Source organism: Penicillium canescens, assembly GCF_028828765.1.
Source record: "Penicillium canescens strain IBT 15451 chromosome Unknown utg000008l_segment0_segment0, whole genome shotgun sequence".
In the NCBI taxonomy this organism is placed as follows: Eukaryota; Fungi; Ascomycota; class Eurotiomycetes; order Eurotiales; family Aspergillaceae; genus Penicillium; species Penicillium canescens.
Genome location: NW_026703970.1, coordinates 1837539 through 1852981, shown reverse-complemented (window position 1 = coordinate 1852981; position 15443 = coordinate 1837539). Strand labels below are relative to the sequence as shown.

The 15443-nt window shown below is 48.3% G+C and overlaps 8 protein-coding genes across 8 annotated transcripts; 2 read left to right on the top strand and 6 right to left on the bottom strand.

The window, feature by feature from the left end:
• Nucleotides 1-1210: 1210 nt before the first annotated feature.
• On the top strand, nt 1211-2442 carry N7446_011552 (uncharacterized protein; the record flags this gene model as incomplete). Its single annotated transcript, XM_058520294.1, is given in 2 exon segments — nt 1211-2195; nt 2213-2442. The coding sequence occupies 2 exon segments, from the start codon at nt 1211-1213 to the stop codon at nt 2440-2442; spliced, it is 1215 nt and encodes a 404-aa protein (XP_058367818.1).
• A 283-nt stretch (nt 2443-2725) lies between these two features.
• Nucleotides 2726-3198, bottom strand: N7446_011551 (putative vacuolar transporter chaperon Vtc1; the record flags this gene model as incomplete). The annotated part of the gene is made up of 2 exons (XM_058520293.1): nt 2726-3072; nt 3165-3198. The coding sequence occupies 2 exons, from the start codon at nt 3196-3198 to the stop codon at nt 2726-2728; spliced, it is 381 nt and encodes a 126-aa protein (XP_058367817.1).
• Nucleotides 3199-3693: 495 nt separating this feature from the next.
• N7446_011550 (GMC family oxidoreductase) lies at nt 3694-5729 on the bottom strand (the record flags this gene model as incomplete). The annotated part of the gene is made up of 4 exons (XM_058520292.1): nt 3694-4118; nt 4172-5180; nt 5243-5422; nt 5484-5729. 4 exons carry the CDS (start codon nt 5727-5729, stop codon nt 3694-3696), a joined length of 1860 nt encoding a protein of 619 aa, XP_058367816.1.
• Nucleotides 5730-6055: 326 nt separating this feature from the next.
• Nucleotides 6056-7843, bottom strand: N7446_011549 (alkyl/aryl-sulfatase; the record flags this gene model as incomplete). Its single annotated transcript, XM_058520291.1, has 1 exon — nt 6056-7843. One exon carries the CDS (start codon nt 7841-7843, stop codon nt 6056-6058), a length of 1788 nt encoding a protein of 595 aa, XP_058367815.1.
• Nucleotides 7844-8146: 303 nt separating this feature from the next.
• On the bottom strand, nt 8147-9379 carry N7446_011548 (Zn(II)2Cys6 transcription factor domain-containing protein; the record flags this gene model as incomplete). The annotated part of the gene is made up of 1 exon (XM_058520290.1): nt 8147-9379. The coding sequence occupies one exon, from the start codon at nt 9377-9379 to the stop codon at nt 8147-8149; it is 1233 nt and encodes a 410-aa protein (XP_058367814.1).
• A 639-nt stretch (nt 9380-10018) lies between these two features.
• On the bottom strand, nt 10019-11066 carry N7446_011547 (ferritin-like domain-containing protein; the record flags this gene model as incomplete). Its single annotated transcript, XM_058520289.1, has 4 exons — nt 10019-10545; nt 10596-10685; nt 10738-10923; nt 10982-11066. 4 exons carry the CDS (start codon nt 11064-11066, stop codon nt 10019-10021), a joined length of 888 nt encoding a protein of 295 aa, XP_058367813.1.
• Nucleotides 11067-13230: 2164 nt separating this feature from the next.
• N7446_011546 (uncharacterized protein) lies at nt 13231-13419 on the bottom strand (the record flags this gene model as incomplete). Its single annotated transcript, XM_058520288.1, has 1 exon — nt 13231-13419. The coding sequence occupies one exon, from the start codon at nt 13417-13419 to the stop codon at nt 13231-13233; it is 189 nt and encodes a 62-aa protein (XP_058367812.1).
• A 268-nt stretch (nt 13420-13687) lies between these two features.
• Nucleotides 13688-14173, top strand: N7446_011545 (uncharacterized protein; the record flags this gene model as incomplete). The annotated part of the gene is made up of 1 exon (XM_058520287.1): nt 13688-14173. The coding sequence occupies one exon, from the start codon at nt 13688-13690 to the stop codon at nt 14171-14173; it is 486 nt and encodes a 161-aa protein (XP_058367811.1).
• Between the last annotated feature and the right edge of the window lie 1270 nt (nt 14174-15443).

Genomic DNA, 15443 nt, shown 5'->3' with positions numbered 1-15443 from the left:
CCATTGGATGAGTCTCAAACACACCCGCGACACGTCATTCACTTCTGCCTCTATTTCAAGGCTATTGAGATGTGTAGAATAGTGTCCAATTTGATTCTATAAAATAGTATCAATAAATAATATCAACAAATAAGATCGACAATGTCAACAATATCATATTTATCAACAACATAAACGATATAACATCAACCGGAAGTGTGCGGCTGTTCTGCCCTGCTATCGCGCCAAGAGTCTGGCCCAATCTGACTTGGCTGTTATGCAATCGTAGCAAATCAAGACCTGGGGCACATGACTGTCGTGGCGCCCTTAAGCAATTACTTACTTTACTTATAATTCATAACTTAACTTATAAGTTAACCTCCTGCAAGTAAACTATGAGATCACATTGACTTACGCCAAGTAAAATTTCAAGGTTGAAGCATGGAAGATCATGGAACTCAATCGAAAGGAAAGAGAAGCGGCATTGCCCGAGAGCCCACAGACCCTTTCCCCGGTATTTCACGTACTATAGACCTCAACGTTATAGTAACTTATACTTCACCAACATATAGGAACCCAACTATATAAGTATACAAGTAAACCAAACCCCCTCCTCCTCGGACAATCCGACCGGAAATAATCCCTCCGAACAGCGACAACCTCGGATCAATCACAATCCCCATCTAACTGGAAATTCCGAACAAATCAGCCATCCTCCCACAGCTGATCCCAATCCCAATACAGCCACAACCAACATCCACATCTGGGGTACTTCACCCGCACATTCACCCACTCATATCCTCACATTTCCCTGATATAGACAATCTCCGCATCACCGGGCCCATTCATCCCTGACTATCGTGGGGTAGTGTATTCTTGGCGCTCGCCCATTCGACGTGACGTACCCAGCTTGATCATGATCTAGGGTTAGTTTTGCCGTCAACAACTTCGGCTTTTCCTTATCTCTCCACATTGCGGAGAATCCTGGTAATTGACGGGGGAATAGCACCGAGGTTTTGCTGTTTTTGCTGTTTTTGCTGTGGTAATTTTGTGGTTCGGGAGGTAGACTCGGCTTGTCGAGTGTGATATTGAGACGGAGATGAGTGTGGATGTAGGTGTAGGTGTTCGGTGTACTATATAAGAGAAGTATATAGCCCCAATCTGAAGAATTGAACCGATCAAGATCCTCTGAAGCATTGCCACCATTCTCTCATAGAGAGCTTCACTTACAATGCGCGCTCACCTTCCATTGGCAGCTCTCTTCTTGAGCAACCTAGCAACAGCCATCCCAACCAAGCAAACCAACCAACACCAGCAAACCCACAATGCCAACACCGATACCGACACCCACAAATACATAAACTGGCGCACGTTCACAGGCTACGGCGTAAACCTAGGCGGCTGGCTAATCCAAGAATCAACAATCGACACAGCATGGTGGAAGACACACGCCGGCAACGCCAGCGACGAATGGACAATGTGCCAGAACCTTGGATCCCAATGCGGACCAGTCCTCGAAAAGCGCTACAGCACCTGGATAAAGACCAGCGACATTGACACACTCGCCTCAGCAGGCGTAACAATCCTCCGCATACCCACAACCTACGCAGCCTGGATCGTCCTCCCCGGTTCAGCGCATTACCACGGACAGCAACAGGCTCATCTGCGCCGGATTGCGGAATACGCTATTAAAAGGCATGGCATGCACGTCGTTATCGATATCCACTCTTTACCTGGCGGTACGAATGGCCTTGATATCGGTGAGGCGGTTGGGCATTGGGGGTGGTATGATAATAGTACCGCGCTGGAGTGGTCTTTGCGCGCTGTTGATGCTGTCCTTGAGTTCATTGTGGACTCTGATGTGCCGTGGGGATATACGCTTGAGCCTATCAACGAGCCGGTTGATAATCGGGATTTCTCGACGTTCGGCACGCCGGCTGCGTTGAGTGAGAAAGGAGCGAAGTGGTTGGTTAAGTATATTCGGGCTGTGATTAACCGGGTTGAACGGGTTGATCGTCGTATTCCGGTTATGATTCAGGGGAGTTTTAAGCCAGAGAGGTATTGGAGTGGGTTCTTCGATGGTGGGAGTAATATTGTGTTTGATGCGCATCATTACTATTTCCAGTATGAGAATGCTACGAGTGCGAATCTTGGGACGTTTGTTTGTGACGATGCACGCGATACCGTGTCTGATGGAAAGTTTCCGGTTTTTGTTGGTGAGTGGGCTATTGAGGCTGGGGGTGGGAATCAATTGGCTTTGAGGGGAGAGAGAGTCTTAAGGCTGGGTTGTCGGCTTGGGCGCAGTTTACTCAGGGGAGTACGTTCTGGACGGCCAAGTTTCATAGTAATGTTTCGGTGGCTGGGGGTGCTGGGAAGGGGGTGAAACAGGATTATTGGAGTTTTGAGGAGATGATTCAGGCTGGATATTTGGATGGGGAGGTTTTGCAGAAGGATTATTGTTGAGAGAAGAAGGGGGAAGATGGATGTAAATATGACTTGATATGTGAAATACGATTCATTCTTTGGGACCTTGCGCCAATCATCAGCCAAACGCCAATTGCAATGAGATGCTGCATTCAAGAGAATGGTAGCAAAGCAGACCATGTACGCCGAGAAATCATGAGACGGCTAGAATAGACAATATCCAGATGCCATGGGCACCGAAGACAAGCAGAGAGCAGGACTCTGCACAACAACAGTAACAAAACAGCTCTAGCCAATAACCCAAGTAAATGGTTCAGTCCACTCAGTTCATCTGCCCATCGCGAATGCGCAGAATGAAATTGACAACCACAGCAGCAAGCAAAGCAATAGCAAGAATAGTCGGGCCGAAACGGTCGTCGATACCAGTTGTCCCACGACGACGAATACTCTGTGCCCGCCAGTGGAATGTAACAAGGGCATATATCATAGCGCCCATAGCAATGACAGTGAACAGCCCAGCGGAGATCCGACCGATACGATCGCCAAAGTTCAACAGACCGACTGCGAGACCGCCCAGGATGACGGTGAAGTTGAGCCAGGAGAGGAAGGTGCGCTCGTTGGCGAAGAAGACTTTTGGCTCGACACGAGTTGGGAGCGCAATGCGCTTGCCTAGGGTGTGTTAGTACATTGCATTGGAGAGGGAATGAATTCCAGGTTGCGGAGATTTGTCTGGAATGGGGAGTGGACTGCATTGGACATACCCGGGGCAGTTTGAAGGAGGGGCTGGCTTGACATATTGGAATGTGAAGTCTGATTGACGAGGTGTCTTCAATTGCAGTTTTCAACGTTGAGAGAAGAAAAGCTGGACGTCAAGGTCGAAAATAAAAGTGGCGAGACATTGAGCTCCCCGCGTAGACGTCGTTAGGCCGTGTTGGGTTTAGCGTGTGCAGCTCTGCCGCACGTGCGCCTGCGATTTGCTGAGAGCGTCAGGTGATTCCAGTCCACGAGTGTTTCTTCTTTTGCTTTTCTTCTGTGCATGTTCCAAGGTTGTATATTTGTATGTTTATATGTCAATTGGATTTGAGCCATTTCATAGCCCCCATTCTGTGTGTATATGCACGCATCTCGATCTTACGTATCAAGGTCTGGACCCATAGATAAGAGTCTAACTAGGCCAGAATAGTCATCGGAACTGTCTGTTGGAATACAAATGAAGATATCGTCACAAACCAATGTTCAATTTAGCAGTTCTTACCGAAACCAAAAGCAAACACATAATAATGCATATAATCAAGCCACAGCCTTCCCAACAGCCCCGAAATCCCAATCCTCACGAATCAAATCCGCCGCCTTCTCAGCAACAGCATAAACGCTAGAAACAATATTTCCACTAACGTTGTTAGGGAACACCGATGCATCAGCAACTCGGAGTCCCTCAACGCCCTTGACCCTCAATCTAGAATCGAGCGCATCACCCAACGCAACCGAGCCACAGATATGGTACTCGCCGGCAACAAGCTCATGAATTGCCTGTCTGGCGGTATCAAAGTCTTGCAAATCCACTTCCGGCTCGGGATATGTACGGCTAAGGATGGATTGCTTGAGATGCGAGGATTTAGTGACTTTGTCGCTCCAGCGGATTGCAGCGGCAAGAACGGAGATATCTGCCTCGTGACCGCCGTAGTTGGGATTGATGACAGGGGGTTTAGTTGGATCTGTAATAATCAGCATGCAAATTTGCACAGGGGAAAGGAAAGGAATAGCATACCAGAACTGTCAATATGAATAGACCCCCTCGCAACCGGATATTGCAAACACAGAGCAAAAGTAATCCCAGCAGGCTTATCCGCAGCCCTAGGCGTAAGAAGCTTACTCTGATGTTGAAGACCCTCGTGTTCCATAGTAGCAGGCACAAGAACAACCTGCAAATTAGCAGAATGATCACTCTCCAGATGCGCAATAATCTGCTTGAGCTGCTTCTCATGGAAAGCACTAGTCGGCACCACATCCCGAATACTCTTCAAAACACCCTCAAACTCCTCCTCCGAGAGCACCTTCTTCGCAGGGAAGAATCCCTGCATACTAGCAATGCAACTCAAAGGCCCAGTGGCGCTCTCAGCATACTGCTTCGCAGCAGCCTGCATAGCCTCAGGGACCTGCGCAAGCGTATCAAGCGTGACAACACCAGGCTGGACATTAAACATATTAATAGTAATAGAATGATCCTGCACATTTGCCCCGACAGCAGCGTTGGCAACCTTACACTCGACACCAGCAGCCTCGAGAACAGCCGGATCACCAATACCCGACAATTCCAAAATCTGAGGCGATTTAATCGTTCCACCACAGACGACTACCTCTCGTCGCGCTGAGACTTGGTACTCGACTCCGCCGTGGCTGAGACTCACGCCGGACGCTTTGTTGCCATCAAGAACGACCTTGTTGACCAGTGCTTCGCACAGGACTTTCAGGTTCGGTCGACTCTCGCGGTTCGCTTCGTAGTACCCGCGCGCGGCGTAACTGCGTTTTCCCTTGTTCGGTCCAGTGCGTACGACTGTGCCGAGGGTATGGTAGAAGCCGATGTGGTCGCCGCTCCAGGGGTCGATGGGTTTATTTGGGAGGCCGGTTGTTTCTTCGCAGGCTTTGATGATGTCGTTTTCGACTGGCAGTATGGTGTCGTTGAAACTTGTGCGGACTGGTCCGCTTGTGCCGTGGAATTGGCCTACTAGGGGCATGGTTGATGTATCGGTAATTGATGGGTCGATTGGCTCGAGGGTCTTATTTGTTAGTTTCATGGTTTGGGAGTGTAAACAAGATAATGAGTGGAGATTGGACATACTTGATGCTTTCGCATGTACTGCTGCATTATCTCTGCAGACCACCCTTCATCCTCTGCGAGTTCCGCCCAATCATCATAGTCCTGCAACGAGCCTCGGACGTACATCATATAATTGATGGCACTAGAACCACCGAGGGCTTTGCCTCGCGGGATATGCTGGATTTTGCCTTGGTTTCCCTCCTACATCGTGGGAATATACATTAATACTTAGGTCAGAGCAAAAGACAGAGTAAATGTTTACCTGCGGCGTTGTATACATGCACCAGTCATACTCGGGATTCTCAAACATCTGAGAGAAAGCCGCAGGCGTATCAACCAAAGGATCTCCAATACGATACTTGCCCGCCTCAATGACGCCGACTGTCACGTCTGGGTTTTCGCTGAGACGAGCTGCGATTGCCAATCCGGCGGTTCCTCCACCACAGATGACATAGTCGAAAGTCGTGCGGGTGAACTCCTCTACGGAGCAGGTGGGTTGAGGAGCCATGTTTGCGAGGGTAGTTAGATGATGAGAAAAGAGGGAATTGAATTGCATTAAGGACAAACGGACTATTTAAATTATTTGTTCATATTTGGCGACTGTAGCGCTTACATGTCACACCAGTTCTGAAGCGGGGTGAGGGTTTAGTACGTTTTCTCGAGTTTAGTTGCTTGGCTTTACTTGGACAGGTGGTGATCTAATTATGTCTGAGGCTTAGACTAAAGTTACCCCGCTGAACCTCGGGACTCAAAAGTTTTGAAAGTTGATATGTGGGGAAAGTGAGGTTGTATATCAATATAGCTTCAAATTTGACTTTACATTGTACTCTACCCCTAACTCTCTACCAACGACAACAATTTCTCTAATAATCCCAATTCGCCCGACTGTGCCTCGTGCAGCCCAGCGCCACCCAGGACGCCAAATAATTCCCTCTTCTGCAGAACAAGCGTCAGGCCTGAAACGCCACTAAACCCATCTTGTGCAAGCGCACTCCTGTATGTCAGCGCGCCGTTGCTGACAGTGACCCGCCACCATCTCTGCTCATCGGTAACATGGACATCAATAGCGAAGCGCTCAGCTCCAGCTTTAGGCCCATTCAATCGAATCGCCATTAGATCAAGCCACTGCTCCACAGACTGTCCCATCTTCATCCCAGTACCTAAAGCCTTGGTCTGCGAGTTGGGTGTTTTTCCCAGATCCTGTGCTGCAGATAGATAATAATTGCGCCAGGTGGCATTCTCAGCCCCAAATCCGAGTCTCGTGTACACATCCGCTAGTGCTTCTTTGGACGCAGCATACATAGGATCGGCAGAGACTGCATGACGAAGTAAAGTAGCAGCAAAGCGAAGATCACCTTCCTGAACAAAATGTTCAGCCTTGCGAATCACCTCGTCAATACCCCCCATAGTAAACACATATCTCTTCGCATTCTCAGCAGGCGGATGTTCCCACAGATGCGCAGCATCACCATCAAACCACCCCATATACCGCTGATAGATCCCCTTAACATTATGGCTAACAGAGCCATAAAACCCCTGCGCATGCCACGCGCTCTGCAACCCAGCCGGCAAGCCCAAAACCTCAGCAATCTCAACCCCATTCAAGCCCCGATTCATCAACCTCACCGTCTGATCATGCAGATAAGCATATAAATCCCTCTGCCCGGATACAACCTCCGCAATTTCCTCTTGTCCCCAAACCGGCCACGTATGACCCATACAAAGAACCTCAGCGTCGTCCCCAAACCAAACAAGCGCCTCATCCAAAAACCGCGACCAGCCTTTCGCATCAACAGCCTGGCCCCCACGCAACGAGGCAACATTATGCAAACCATGCACAACACACTCGGAAATATAAAGCGCCCGCTGAACAGAAAAATAACAGTTCATTTCAGCCGGCGCCTCCGTACCCGGAACAAGCTGAAACACAATTCGCACACCATCAACAACCCGCTCCTCGCCCGAATGCTTGATACTGATATTCGGCGGAATCAACGACGTAGACCCCGTCGCCACGGAACTCCCAATCCCACACCCGATCTGACCAGCCGGATCTCTCGGTAGAGAACTCCCATACATGAACATCGTCCTCTTAGCCATAGCATTACCCACAAAGATATTCTCATCCATAGCCGCAGCCATGAATCCCTCCGGGGCGATAATGGGAATATCATGTTTCGTACCCGGCGGCAGGATCCCCTGCGCACCGCCGAAATGGTCGATATGGGAATGTGAATAGAGAAGAGCGGAGATGTGTCTCTCGCCGCGGACACTGCGGTAGAGGGATAGGGCTTCCGAGGCAGTTTCCGTTGAGGTTAATGGGTCCAGGACGAGAATTCCCGTATCGCCTTCTATTATTGTCATGTTTGATAGATCTAGACCGCGGACTTGGTAGACCCCTGCTGTTACTTCGAAGAGGCCGTGGATTGTTGTTAGCTGGCTTTGGTGCCAGAGGTTGGGGTTTGCGGTTTGGGGGCAGGGTTTTTGGAGGAAGGCGTAAGCTTCGTTGTTCCATATTATGTGGTTTGGGTTGGTGGAGGAAGGTATTGTGCATGGTTTTAGGGCGCTGACTAGGCCGTAGGTGGCGTTTGCTAAGGTTGTTTTGGGGGGTTGGGTTGTCATTTTTGTGAGACGACACTTGAGTTTGATATATTGGGTTGGGAGGGCACTAGTATTATGCAGACTTTGGATAGAATTGGAATATTTTACATGTCGAGGGACGCAGTACTTAACTCGTACTAACCCCGACTTCCGATGTGATGACGTAGATATTCGTTGGTCCGGGGCCCCCGACAACTCCCCAAGCATATAAAAGATATTCTAATTCGCTTTTATGCTATTGTACATGTACCTAGACGCCTAATTGACTCCCCAGTGCATATACACGGGACAGCCAAAGATCTTAATTCAGACCTAACTGGTTTCTCAAAGCGCCATTTTCCGCTGCACCCATGCAAGGGCTTTGTCCCATCTCGGATCCCCGGATCTCAAGGCAAGATATAACTCCGATACTAGAGCGTTGCCCGAGTTCTTTGCCCACCAGCGCTGCCCATCAAGCTCTTTCAGAAGTACACCCCAGTACATAAGAATGAGAAGCGAGAATGGCTGTCGACACCGGAGACTATCGACAAAATCTTTCTCGACAGCAGCAAGCCAGGCAAGAACCGGAGCTGGATCCGGAGAGCGTGCAAATTTCCCATAGCAATGGCGGAGATGGGCAATGACTTGTTTGTTGATGCGATGTTGATCCGAGTAGATCCCGATCATTACCTCGTCGTTCAACGCAGACAGAAGCGTGAGCGCAGCCTCAGTATCGGGATCAAGTTCTGCAGGTTCACTCTTCCAGAATGCACCCTGCGAAAACAACTCGAGATTGATCCACGACTTGCTAACCTGCAGGATCTTCTTAACACCCTGCAGTAACTCGAACAAAATCACGATATTCTCAGTAATACTCGAGCATTCATCCTTCGTAGCAGTGAGTCTGGGCGCCGTGATACTGATGGCGATCATGACGATCGAGTGTGCAAAAACAGCATCACAATTCCTCGGCGAGATACTGTCGATCGCATTTCGAAACGGCGTGAGGCTCCGGTTATAGTACTGCAGCCCCGTATCATGATAAAGTAACGCCTTAGCCGGCTCTGCCGATGTGGCAATGTGCATGGACGCCAATGCCAGAATCCCATTCATCAAGTAATCATGCTGAAGAGCAAGACGCGGCACGGTAGTCTGCCAAACCGAAATTTCTGATTCACTAACACAAAGACTCTGATAAGTCTCGGTGGAATATTTATGCATTAATTCCAAGTTATTAATGCCGAACGTGTTCGGCTGCATAGAAGTTGAATCTGAGACTGAGTTGGCCGACACTGCAACGGCAACCGCTGGCAGCGCAGCCGGGGAGACAGACACCGTAGGCGCATGCGCCGCTGCCGCCGCCGGCGAGCCGCCTGATAGCGACCGCGCCGGGTCGGAGCTTGTGCGGCGGGAGTTTGTGGCGCGGCCGCGTGCAGCGGCGACTTTCAAGTATGTGCACTCTAACTCGCGCGTCGTGCAATTTGAACACGGTGGACCCCGCTCGTCACATTTGACCCGCCGGCTCCTGCACTGGTCGCACCCGTTGCGAGATTTGGTGTGCGCGCGGAGAGGGGGCATGTTCGAAGTTAAACATGCCGCGGAGGCCAACCATTCATATTGATGGGTGTGTTGATGCAAGGGAGTTGAGTGGTGAGTTTGCTAGGGTCATGTGACTCGCAATACGTAGGTTTCACTCATTATGTACTTTTGTTATGCAGGAATGTTATTCAAAAGAAGTATTCAGAATGTGAATTATGGTTATATTATATAGCCTACGACACAAAGAGAGCGTTGGGGCACAGATTAAACTATAAAATGCAGCGATAATCCCGAGATACACACTAAAGAATATAAAACTGAACCACCCAATGATGTACAATCTGGAAATAACTTCTCAACCACTCACATAAGAGCAGTCGCCAAAAAACCAGCACCAACAATGCCAAAAATGCTACCCGACATCTTCTTCGCACCATTAAAGACAGGAGAAGAGGAAGCCGCAGCGGTCGCAGAAGTGCTACTCCAGCCAGACATGGAAGAAGTAGAAGCTCGGGTAGGCATAACCGACGAAGACATAGTCATGTTCTTGTTACCCATCCCATTACTCATACCCATACCCATCATGCTACTCTTAGCTCCCTTCTTCCCAACCTAAAACAAGCAAGATCAGCTCTGCACACGCATAACAGGTAAGGCGACAGCCTACCGACTCCGACTCTACTTTACCTCAACAATAGCAGGACCAGCAACGATGTTGTCATCGGTGGCCGTCTTGTTTCCCTTGGTGAGAACGACGTAGCTCTGTCCGGCAACGCCCTTGGGGACGGTGACGGTGAACTTGCCATCGCCCATGGACTCCAGGGGTGCCCAGACGGGACCGGTGACGGTGATGAAGGCGGCGTTGATGTCGGTCGCGCTGGCGTCGAAGCCGGTGCCAGCCATGAGGTTGACTTTGGTGCCGGTCATCACGGTGTCCATGTTGCTCATTGTCAGAGTGGGGAAAGCCTTCACGGGGAGGGCGCCGTTGCTGGAGGGGCAGGACGCAATGAAGGGTGAGGCTACTGTGAAGACTTCGTTGAAGTCCAGGGGGTTATCGAAGGCCTGGGCGTAGGGTGCTTCGCCGAGAGAGGCGCGCAGGTAGGCGCTGTGTCGGGCTTCCACAGTTAGGATGCTGCCTGCGGCTGTGAGGTAGGTATCGTTCATGATGGAGGCGGCCGCTCCGAGGTAGGCGCTGACTCCGACACCTGGGATGGTTAGTTGGGATTGGGCTGCAGACTGGGATTGGATATCTTACCCTCGAGAACACTGGCGAGAGCCAGGAAGCTGTTCACATCGGTGGATGGGAAGTTGTAGGTGCAGGCGGCGACAGGGGGAGCACCGGCAGCTGGATATACTTGTTAGTATAAAATTGTTGTTTCTAAGTGTTGTAAACATACCCTTCAAAGCAGAGGTGAGGAACTCCACGTGAGACTTCTCATCAGAAGCAACCTCCTGTAGATTGGCATAGAATGGGTCATTCATCCCAGCCTTGACAAAGTCTTCCTGGGTATAATTCTTGAGACCCTCCTCATAGAAAGAGGCCTCGAGATGCTCCAGGGTCAGAGCATAGTTGAGGATATCGGCTAGAAAGAAGAAGAGAAAGTCAGCATTTGATCAATTGAGTCTTTGAAAGAGACATACCGTCACTGATGCCATGCTTTATAATAGGAGTAGCGTTGGCAAGACCGAGGGTAGCGCCGGCGAGGGCAATATTGGTGACCTTCATTACGAGAAAATGTTCTGATAATATTGAATAGATTGGAAAATTGGCTCTGAATAAAGAGATTCTTCTACTGCGAAAGGAACAGCCCATTTATATCTGTCAAAGGAGGCGCAGGGCCCGTATGCATGAGCTCACATTCTGAGCCCAGAATACTATAGAGCCTAGCCAAGGCGAACTAGTTGTTTTCTTCCTAGATTTGCTGCCATGATGCCTGATAATGGATGAAATTTGCAGTCAACAGATAGAGATCGACGGTTGAGATCCAGATCGGGAGAAAGCAAGAGCGCGGAAGACTCGGATAGAAATTGGAAACCACCCCGAGAGAATGAACAGGAACAGATCTCCACGAGCTATAGTCTACAGGGACAATTGTAGTGGAGCAAGCCGGGGTAGCTAGAGACATGTCCTACGGTCGATCTTGCCCGATGGAGCATATAGCCAGGCTATAGCTTGAAATGGAGTAGACTAGTGATTTCTCGGGGCTTTTTAGCTGCAGGAACTGCTCATGGCTGTGCAGAAATCCGGGGTGAGAGATATGGAACAACGAGAGCGAGAGCGAGACTAACTGGTAGGAAAGCATTTGGGAGAAAGACCGAAGACGGGACCGAAAGCGAGAGCGAAACCGAGATCCAACTACTGCTGAGGAATATGATGTTTGTACTCTGTACTCTATAGTGATTTGGGAATTTTGTAGCATATAAATTATTGGATATTGACCCCTTGTTCGTTGAACAATATTTGTTGATCATTTTGGCGTGTTGAACTGAAAGCGTGTTTCTGTTCTCTAGACCGTACGGTATACAGCTTTTAGCTTGAGTTACACGCATGATGTTTGCCTTATGTGTACATTTATTGCAGTATATGGCAATTTTAATGAATCTCCAGCCAAACAAACGTATTTTTGAAAAATGGACCAGTACAAGACCTTTAGGAAAGTGTCAAACTGGGTTTAGAGCGAGAGACAGCGGATGGAGAGCCAAATAACCCACGAAATCTCAAATTTAGTAAAATGCCGGTTACAGTCCGGCGGAGACTAATTATGGGAGGTAAGGTGGGCTGTGATCGTAGATACATACTCTATGGTATTAGGCTGAGATAAAACTGTTTTAGAATCAAAAAGTGGATATATGTAAGGAGCAACGCGGGACAAATTGACTGAGGCACTGAGTGCGAATCAGAAACTAGAATACGGATGATTTATTTCCGTAGACTCGGCTTCTCAGCCTCTAAGATTTCTAATATAAGCAGACCTATTTGAGACGAAACAAGCCGCAGTATTCAATCTCATGTTTCATAATTTTCATTACGCAAGAAGGTAATGGGATTTATAGGAGAAAGAAATTGTCCCAAGGTTTCCAATGTCAACCAAGAACTTTGAATTGCTGTGCAATATTTGAATTTTGCAATACGAAATGGATATAATCAGAAAAGAAACAAACAAATAGGCTCTCTGGGCTACCGATGCAATACCACAGTCAGTGATACTAGCGCTGAGAAAAGAAGGAAATGGGCCTCGACTTGCTGATTTTGTTTTGACATTTGTAACCCCGTGAACTTGAGGCTCTGCGGGACCACCCTTCACCTGCTCCCGCCCTGCGGTTCTGTTGTAAAATTAGAACCTTGTAAAAATGTGCAGATGACCGTTCAAGCATTGCATTGTCTCAGTATCGAAATAGATATACTGGCGTTTTGGTTAATATAGAAACCATTATCTCGTATACACAGGCGTCCAGCATACACCGCCTCTTTCAGCTAAGACCCCGCTCTCACCCATGATTCCAATTGTTTACTGCAAACACCGTTTATGTATGCGCGCCATACTATCTTTGTGTACCTTCAAAGCTCTCAAAATTATATCCTTTCTTAGTCTTTTATACTTTACTCAACATGGATCTAAAGTTCCCCGAGTCACGCAGCGACTGGAAGTTCGACCTTGTTGGACTTCTAGCTATCATTGGAGAATCAGTAGTCTCAGAGGTTGTTCAACCTCTAACTTCTACACGAACTGTCTTTCTCCCAAGACTGCTGCCTGCGTCCCATGCATTAATCAGGCCCTCTCGCCGAGCAGCACTTCCTTCGCCCCTGTTCAAGTCTTCGGTGTCCAGTCTGGATTGCAACTTGAAAGCCTTCCGTATTTCCCTAGCATGATTCATCAACTGGACTTGCTTCAGCCTTTTGAATTTCGCGAAATGGCAATCCAGTCGCGTTCTGATACCCTTGTGGCCGATAAAGGACTATTGGCGACAGTCTGGCCTTTGGCACCGCTGAAGTTGATTACCATCTGCAGCTCTGCTTGGACAGCTGGCATCCTAGCCTGGGCAATTGTACTTGGCGATGGCCCCGCAGTAGTTTCCATTGTTTTAGTATCGCTTGCAAGCAGTTTTCACAGCGCGGCCTCGTTTTGGCAGTCGCGGGTAATACCGCGTCGAACACCCTCCGATGCACCTCCAAGTGATATCGTGATCAGAACGCGTGAAGGTGCATTCATCGTGGTGCACTCTAATGCAGAAGTTGTAAGGCTACTGTATTCTGGGGAAGCGAGATGCCATTATGTTTTGGGGGGAACTGCGTATCAAATTCTCATTAGTGTGGGGACCCTATTCTTAATGGTAGGCATTGTCATAATGTCCAATTGTTCGTGGGAAATGCAGGTCATCTTGGGCGCTTCTTACCTCGTGATGAATGGCATTTATATGCTATGTGCTTTAACACCTGCAGTCAGCCGGTTGTGGCACTGGAACTTGGGGTCATTGAATATAACGGCGACATCAAGAAAGCAGTCGAACAATTACACCCAGGTCCTCTGGGAGGCAATTTACGCCACCAAAGAAATCCAGTGGGCTCTGACAGGGAAGCTTGTCCCTTCAACGGATCCATGGAAAATGTGGCTTGACGAGGCAAAGGCAAATTGCTATAATCCGGATTGGGACCGTGAAGGTGCCAGGGATATGTGGATGAGACACTTTTTGAGCGCTCCTGTTGAGGGCTCAAAGGAGCGGGCCAGTCAAGCCGTATCCAAGGACGCAGTGGATGTGTCGGATGTATCCATGCGACAACTTGATATGCCCAAAAAGAGAACTACTCTGATTTTAGAGCTGCCATTCCAGTAGCGCCTGTACCATATTGAGAGTTCCAGGGCCGCTGGAAAGCTGGCTACAAACTGTGTGAAGTAAAGGTCTAGTGTTTAGGCATCCTTGAAACATTCCGAATTCCGTAGAGCATATGTTGTGATTCCGAAAAGAAAAATGGAAAAAAAAAAAAAAAAAAGCGCTAAAGCAGTATAGACTTTTCTCCCCAAGTATTGTGGTGGCCACGGATGTCCCGAGGCTTACGCAATCAGTAGAAAGTCTTTCCAATTATCTCCTAGTTGACCATTGCCATACTATATTAGGAAAGTCGCCTAGAAATGCGAAACTCTTGATTCAAATGTCATACTGATGTCATTCATGCTATTTTCGATTCATGAATCGAAGTCACAACTGAGGCGGACGCCCACAATGTCGTCTGTTTGGATACAATTGCCCTATTTGAACTGCATATATGTATCAATGTATCGAGTGTACCATGTGAATATTCGATGTCACATAAGACACTTCAACGAAGCCATTAAGCCTACTGAGAATTGGAGCAGGATGAACTTGTAACGCCGTTAGTAAGCTTGTCTGGCTACATAATCAACAGGGACAAAGATTATTTTGCACTCCATTTCAAATAGAAGCCAAATCTCAATATACAATGCGATTACTTTTCGGTTTAACATGTCGGGGGATCTTCAACTTCAACTTACATTGGGATTGTGTCCTCTTTGCTACGGATGCACCAAACTTTTATCTGTCTTCACACCTCATTGCAGTGTCATCAAAATGACCAATTCCCCAATGTACAGCTTAGATGAGTAAATTTTCTCTAGATCACTTTGGTACAGCTCTGGTTGGGCTTAAAATATTTAGTGTCAATTTAAGTTCGCGCTAGGCCACCTCTGGCTGCGGCTCTTGAAAGTAAGGTTGCCTCTAACTGATACCCGACCAGCAAACTCCATCGACTATTTTCCCCATTTATACAGCTTTGATCTATACCACAAGACCTGACTTATCGCAAATTCTACTGGATCGTCAGTATGAAAGGGCCTATCAAAGCAAGAAGACGCTACGGTGAATGCCTTTAGATATCTGGCGGTTTGGCTTGGAAATGGCGATGGAATCACAGCATCAGCAAAAATGAGCATGTCAACCGCGAATTTTTCTATCAAAATAAGTATAGCCGAGCGCAACTTAGATATCACCACCCATAGAGAAACTTTGCTTCGAGTGAGAGCCGGAGCCAGGAACAAGCTCGCAATTTTGAACAATCGGACCGAAGACGATATTATGACAGTAGAGC